At 54.7% G+C, this 7,909-nt stretch overlaps 1 protein-coding gene across 1 annotated transcript; it reads left to right on the forward strand.

Annotated features, from left to right (window-relative positions):
* Positions 1 to 1,910: 1,910 nt before the first annotated feature.
* Positions 1,911 to 7,140, forward strand: D7B24_007887 (uncharacterized protein; the record flags this gene model as incomplete). Its single annotated transcript, XM_028641990.1, has 5 exons — positions 1,911 to 2,605; positions 2,661 to 2,914; positions 3,062 to 3,247; positions 3,642 to 3,758; positions 3,893 to 7,140. 5 exons carry the CDS (start codon positions 1,911 to 1,913, stop codon positions 7,138 to 7,140), a joined length of 4,500 nt encoding a protein of 1,499 aa, XP_028494151.1.
* Between the last annotated feature and the right edge of the window lie 769 nt (positions 7,141 to 7,909).

Below are 7,909 nucleotides of genomic sequence, written 5' to 3' on the forward strand. Positions count from 1 at the left end.
TTCGACCCCTAAGGATGATGTCCCCTGCCTTGTCACTAGGGCAATCGTCGCTTTGAGCAATTGGTCTGAGATGAATCTAAATCAGCATCTCCCGTCACCTAGGCTGCGTGTGTACGGTACCTGTAGGTAGGATCTGCCCCTGCTGCCATGAGAAATTTGCAAGTTTCGTACTGTTGTCCATACAGTGCCCACTATGGAGGTCATCAGCTAGTTTGCTTCCGCCGAGCATTGGATTACGTTTCCTTACCCGAAGGAGAGAGTAGCCTCTTGTAGAGCTAACGTCTCGCGGCGAAGCCAAGCCTTGACGGAAAAGACCCTTTAGCCCATCTATATTCCCGTCTAGAGCAAATGTGACACATGGCGAGGAATCCGCGACTCGTCGTAGGGTGCTGAGCTGTAGAGAAGGGCCAACGTTGATCTCGTACATCATTTGGAGGCGGATAATTTGAGACCAGCAGAACCCAAGCGGGAACCAATACTCGGCGGTAACTGATGGAACTTGAGCCTTGACGCAGCTTGGTGTATCGCATTTGGCACTGATAAGTGGTAACCCGCTGTAGCCTACAAAAAGTTGCCCAAGCATGCGGTCCATGAATGATGGCGTCTTTTTCTTCTGTGCAGAGTGGCAAGAGCAAGAGCAGGTTCCCTGACATGCTGAGCGAACCTGCCTTAGATGCACTCTCACTGATGACGAGTTGGCATCGATGCGTGCAGCCGAGACCGGACTAACAGCTCTGACCGGACGTCTGCGTGCCAATGGAGCCGACTGGCTATAGAGAGGGCCGACCTGCGAAATTTGAGAAGCCTGGACGTAAGAGGCCTGGGCCTGCAGCATAGCCTCGACTCTTCCAAGCCGTTCGTCAACCTCGGTATACTTTGAACGCAGTGACTTTGATATGCTTTCCTGATGTTGTTCGAGCAAAGTCTGTATAACGCTGCTAGTCGTTTCGTCTATTGGCATCTCTGGCTCCTTAGACTGGGATAGTTTGATGTTTAATTCCTCAAGATGTAGACGAACAAACATCATGTCTCGTCTGGCAAGCTGGTGAGAAGAGTAATTCTGGAACAACAATAGTAGTAGTGGACAAGCGAAGGGGACGTACGAGTTGGAAGCTCCTAAAAGAATGTTCAGACTTGACTTGACGCCTTTGATTTCGCCCTGCAATATGGCGACTCGCGCATAGTCTTTCCTCCACATCAACAAGCGTGATACGGCATCTCTCTTCTTTGTACCTGATGCGATATTCCTCTCAAGGATTATCTTCAGTTCTCTCAGAATATTTTCACCTTTTGTCAGCAGGATCGGCAGCGTTGACTCTCCATGACTTTTCCATCCCGAGATTCTTCTTTCCTCTACCGCAATGGCAACCTGTTGCAGCACGACCTTGATGTCCTGCACCTCATTGTTCAAGCCATGGATGTGACCTGGAAGTGACTCCAGTTCCTCACGCAGTCTGACCAGTATATCGGTAACCTGTGCGATGAGTGTCGACACGGCGATAATGCCTGCTGTTATCGACAATGGGTCCATCCTAGTTGTGTATCAAGGATCATTGCCCGCAAAATTGGAGGACAAACATATCAGATCGTCAGGCAATGAGGTAATTGAGGGGTTATCATGGGATGATACCAGGAACGAGGCTGAGCAATCTCGCGGCGCCTGACTAGATTGATGGGTGTGTATGTTGGTGATTAAGCGCTGCAGACGCACCCTTGAGGCCCGTTCCTTGCGCGTGTGCCAACAGACGTCATGTGATGATACCTGCATCTGCAAGCACATGGTTCTGGCTCGCGGTTTCCCACCTTTGGCTTGTGGGCTTTCCCCTCATTTTGTATTCGCAAATGTTCGCTTTAGTAAAATCTCGCCTCGGCCATCAATCTCAACGTTGTGCGTGTTACAGGTCGGCACCATGGACGATGAGCAGTCTCTGCAGAAGGAGTCAACCTTTGGCATCCAGATGCGCACCAATTATTTCTCATTCGCTGGGAATTACCATCCACTGAACCATGGCTCATTTGGGACTTTTCCTAAAGTGGTGCACAAGTACCAGCAGCAACTCCAATTGGAATGTGAGGCACGACCCGATACCTTCATACGATATACCTACCTGGAGCTCCTACAAGAAAGCCGGACAGCAATCGCACCGCTTCTCGGTGTGGATCCCGGGGAGGTTGTCTTTATCCCCAACGCAACAACGGGCGTTAACACTGTCCTTCGGAACTTGACGTTCGATGAGGGCGATGTGATTCTGCATTTCGGTACCATATACGGCGCTTGTGAGAAAACAATTCAGTCTCTCTCAGAAGTTTTCCCCATCGCAAAGTACTCGATTGAGATAGCATATCCGATAGAAGATGAAGAGATCATCAAGGGCTTCCGCAACGCTGTCTCGGCAATTCAAGCTCATGGCAAGCAAGCTAAGATCGCCATGTTTGATACCGTTCTGACGTTCCCCGGGGCTCGGTTCCCATGGGAGGCATTAGTGGAGGTATGCAGAGAACTCGGTGTCCTAAGCTTCATCGACGGCGCTCACGGGGTCGGCCACATCGATCTGGCCCATCTCGGCAGCGTCGGACCAGATTTCATGGTCAGCAACTGCTACAAGTGAGTCTTGTGCCTCGATTGATCGCAGATTTGGCAACTCTGACTCCCGCTACAGATGGCTGATGGTTCCGAGAGGCTGTGCGATTCTCTACGTGCCCTTTCGGAACCAAGGGTTGATTACAACCAGTATGCCGACGTCTTGGGGATACGAGACAGAAGAGGAGAGAGCGAAGCTGAACCCGCAGGAGTACTTCTCTCGTCTGTTCAGCAAGGTCTCAACGACAGACAACACACCCTATTGCTGTGTCCCATTGGCACTCAAGTTTAGGGCTCGTGTTTGCGGTGGCGAAGCCAACATCCGCAAGTACTGTGAGGACCTGGCAAATCGGGGCGGCGAGAGAATGGCTCAATTGCTGGGCACGACATGCCTTGGAGATCCATCAAGCTCATTCCGACGCTGCTGTTTCGTCAACGTTGGGCTGCCCCTGACACTAACGGATCTCGCGATCGATACAGATGGCGGCTCAAAAGTCGCCAAGTGGATGCAAGAGCGCACGCCGGCCGAGTATGAGACTTATATTCCGATCAAGTTCTATGCTGGGGAGTTCTGGTGCAGAGTCAGCGGCCAGATCTACTTGACGATGGATGACTTTGAGTGGGCTGCGAAGACGCTGCAGCAGCTCTGCGAGCGTGCGATCGCTGGTGAGTGGAGATAGCACTGGATCCAGAGTCGCATTCCGGATATTCTGTGTACAGTGAAAATGATGTCAAATAAGCATGTTTGGCCTATTAAGCAAGAATTGAAATGATGAACGATGAAAGAGAGGATGCCCGGTAAAGCACACCAGGTTGACTGTCTCACGGCATTCAGGGGCTGGGCTATGCCTGCCCCTGACGAAGCTGGGTGAAGATGACTAACATGCATGGTCCACTTTCGCAGACGTGACGTGAGGGAACCCAAGTTTTTTTTGGCCATCAGCGACGGAAGCTGTGATGCAGGTGCTGATGCTGATTCCGAATCTGCCCTGCACATTGCCATTTCCCTCCAAACCGCCAGGCTGTCCCCTCCAACCGCTGCCATGCTCAAATTGCATAGCGCGGCTCTTCGGAGGATCAGAACGCCCTACGTTTGCTCTGCCTGTCGTTTCCATTCCCAGGATCAGCGACTGCAATGGCAGACGAGCGCCCAGCGACCTGGCGTCGCGCATCGCCAGTACGGCAGCAGTAGCTCTCCGTCTGACCACGACAAGACCAGCTCGATCCCTGTCGCGCCGAACGATGCCCCCAGATCCGACAGCAAACCCTCGCAGCCGAAAGGAAGAGCGGCGCGAAACAAACGAGCTTCAGGCAAGGCACAGGCCAAGGCATCATCAGCAAATGCAACCAACAAATCCAAATCTACGAGACCCAAGTACACGCCCAAGGCCAAGAATGCTGAAGCGGTCGCGACGGAGGGCACAAGCCCTGAGATCATCCAGCAGGTCTTCTCCTCTCTTCAGGGACTTGAACAGAGCTACCGCACCATCAGCCGCCGCCTCAAGCAGTTTGAGCAGCAGCCCAACGAGGGGTCCGCCCCGGGCGCCAACCCAGCCGATGCCTCCCAGCCAGCCACCGTTGACGGAAACAAAAGCATGAACCAGTCGGTCCACAAGTCGGCTCAGAAGCTAGGATCTAAGCTGCGTGTCCTCAGTGGAACACTTGAGGTCCTGCGGAACGTCCTTGGGTCCCAGCAAATATCCATTGGCGAGCTGAGCAAGGAGGCGCGCAAGCAGAATAAACCGACAAAGGACGCAAACAAAGCCAAGCCTGCAAACGCAGCGGAGACAAGAACCGATGCCGATGTGTCGCGTGCCTCTGACAGCTTGTCCGCCAAGAGCTTCATCAAGAAGATCCCGACGGGTGCCGCTGCCGTCGCCGCCACCGTAGCCGCTACAGTTCCGATCCCTACCCCGGAAGCCCCGAGCACTCCATCACCTCCGCTTCGAAAAGATCTGGGCCCTTTGGACAGCCTGCCTGCGCACGATAAATACCTTGCCCGCGTTCCGGCGGTCGACCCATCAATTGATTCCCAATCTCCTGAGGTCAAGACGGCGAGAAAGCCCAAGAAGCCGAACGTCATCGCGAAGAAATCTCCACCGAATGTCAAAGTCGCCAAAGCCAGCAAGCTGGAACTCACTCCGGTGGATCGGCCTGGCGGACCTGAAGTTCCCAAGCTGGCCTACGGCCTCGACCGCGTGTTGTTCAATCCTGGCGTATACCACCTACAGGACCCTCGCTCGCGCGTTTACAATTTTGACCCCTATCTGTCCAAAATCATGCCCACTACCGAATTCGACTTTGGCGCGTTGAAGAAGTATGTCACATCGTCAAAAGATACCACGCTGAACGACCTGGCGGCCAAGCTTGGCAAGAAGTACAGTGGTTCGACGTCGAGCATGACCTCCATGCTCTCTCACTTTCACTTCCTGCTGTCCGCATGGCGTCCCATCAACCCCGAAAACCTAAGCCAGGGATTTGAGCCAGACTTCAGCAGCTACACTTTGATATCACGCGCGCCTGCGGCCATTTTCCTGACACTGAACAATGGCGTCTATTCCATCGATGCGGATAAGGAGTATGACACGGCCAACGTCCTCAGCATGCTAGGCAAGTCCATGGAAAAACTGTTGACGCTACCGAAGGAGGAGTTTGAGCGATACCGCCATAAATATTCGGACTCGATCACTGAAGAGGAGAGGAACGCGGAGGAGGCATTCCATTTCTCCACGCTAGGGGATTTCCTCATGCGATCGCAGCTTGATGCCTACGACAAGAGACTCCCTGGTACAGGCATGTTTGATCTCAAGACGAGGGCTGTTGTGTCGATTCGCATGGATGCTGCGCAGTTTAAAAAGGGTCAAGGCTACGAGATTCGCCGAAGGTTCGGACAGTGGGAGTCGTTTGAGCGCGAGTATTACGACATGATCAGGGCTGCTTTCTTGAAGTACTCCCTCCAGGTCCGCATGGGCCGCATGGACGGCATCTTTGTTGCCTTCCACAACACGCAGCGCATCTTTGGCTTCCAGTACATTCCTCTGGAAGAGATGGATACCGCTCTTCACGGAACGGACGACAGGAGCCTGGGTGACCAGGAATTCAAGCTCAGTCTGCACCTTCTGAATGAGGTCCTCGACCGTGCGACCAAGAAGTTCCCTGGACGGACGCTTCGTCTGCATGTCGAGACTCGACCGGGAGACCCACCCTTTACTTACATCTTTGCTCGACCTGTCACCGACGAAGAGGTGGCGCAAGTGCAAAACTCTAACCAAGCAGCTGTTGCTGAGTTTGAGAGAAAGCTCATGGGCATCGAGCAGGAGGAGAACGAGGCCGAAGCCACCGAGCTGGACATTGAACCGCAGCCGGCGCAAGAGGAAGAAATGACTGACACGCCTGAGGAGACGAGGCAGCAAACCCTTGAATTCTGGGAAGAGATGCAGGACAAGGTCGAAGAGGCTGTGGAGAATGATGCTCTTGGCGTCAACCACGTTCGCGAGGCCATCCAGTCGGCTCTTGAGCAGAGCGGTCTGCTCAAGGCTCGGTCTGCCGAGGAGGCGCAGAGCTATGTCGAGTCGCTGCTCGACGCCCTGACTGGCAGTCAGGCCTCAGACGCATCAAAGTCGGCAGAGGACGAGTTTCCCGTTATCTCAAGTGAGCTTACTTCTCCTGATACCGTGATTGAGGTCTCCGCTGGCGAAGACTCGGTCACTGAGGGCGGTCAAGCAAGGTTAGAGTTCGCCGAGGAGCCACGGTCGTCCGTAGAGGAGGCGGACTCAGCGTCTTCAGCGCTCGAATCATCCACTCGCTCTTCCGACCTCAGTTTGAAGGAGCTCATTCTCCGCGTGGCGGAGCGCATTGACAACAGGCCCGAGACGGAAGAGACCACCCTGACACCAGAACAGGCGGCCTCGGAAATCTCCAAGCTGGGAGAGTTTGAGCGGCTACTGGTTAAGCTGGTTGAGACCAAGCACGAGAGGTCGTCCAGTGAGACGACGGAGGATGTCGCGCCGGCTCTTTCTCCCGAATCCAACGAGACCCCTGCCGAAGCCGCCAACGAAGGCTCCGCCGCCGACAAGACTGCGCCTGCTACGGAGGAGCATCCGAAAGAGGAGCCTCTAGAAGACATCGTCGGCGACGAGATCCTCGGCATGCACCTGACGGTCCGCAACAAGGTGGACAACAAATACGTCACGCGTCCCGAGCGACCCAAGGACCGCAGCTCTCGCCCCCTGCGCTGGACCCTCGAGTACTCTATCGAGGAGATTCCCGCGCAGTCGGCCAAGCGCATCTACCAGTCCATCCAGACGCGGCGGAAGAAGGCCCTCAAGTCGGACAGCGACGACCGCAGCAATCAGTGGCGGCAGATGTGGCAGGGCAAGCTGCAGGACATGTCGCAACGCGGTCGCCGATTCCGACAGAAGGAGGACGCGCACGGCCGGAAGAATCCCGTGCACCTGTTCGAGAGGGAGGAGCCCCTTACGTGGCAGGAGGCGTTTGGACACGAGGACAACTGGCTAGAAAATCAGAAGAAGAGCGATGGCAAGGAGGAGGACGACTGAGGCGGAGATGGATACCCACGAAAAGGGAATGTAAAAGCAAAGGCCTGCTGTACGAAGGGGGGGTTTTCAATGTATCATGTACGATGTATTATACTGTCACCACTACCACCACCATCAAAAGCCTCTGGCGCGAGGTCTGGACAATACACCCTTCTAATTTCTTCACATTTGAAGGATCCGGCACTGTATGCATGAATAAATTCCTTTCAAGTGACCCGCGTTTGACAAGCTGAATTTTACACTGTGATTTACAAACCTGACCAAGCGGCTTGCCACTCGAATACCTCGGCCTGGGCGATCTGCCCCGACCCTATTCTCATGTCAAGTCGCAGGTGTAAGACTGTCACGGCCCAATGGCTGCTCCTTTTCAGCCCCACGTGCGCCAAACTCCAATCATGGGTATCTACTCTCTGTTAGAGGCGGCTCAGTCCCCGACGAGAGGCGCGGACAGACAGACCATTGTGTCCAACTCCTGGCAAGCGCTGCGACCATGGGCCCCCTTCCTCATCAAAGGGAGCCACCTGGTTCGATGGCCCATGGCATCATTCGCCCTTGGCACAGGGAGCGCCGCATTACTTGTTACTTTTTTTGGGGGGGGGGAGGGGGTTCCTTTGCGTTTTCTTTTCTCACAACCTGCCGTTCGTCGGCTCACCTACGGGGAAAGCCAGGTGGCTGGAACCCCGGTGGCGGCTGGAACCCCGGCGGCGCAGGAGGCGTGCCGCTCGGTGCGGGGAAGCCGTGCGGCGGCGGCACGTTGCCAAAGCCAGGC

Source organism: Verticillium nonalfalfae (genome assembly GCF_003724135.2).
Source record: "Verticillium nonalfalfae strain VnAa140/NRRL 66861 chromosome Unknown scaffold_66, whole genome shotgun sequence".
In the NCBI taxonomy this organism is placed as follows: Eukaryota; Fungi; Ascomycota; class Sordariomycetes; order Glomerellales; family Plectosphaerellaceae; genus Verticillium; species Verticillium nonalfalfae.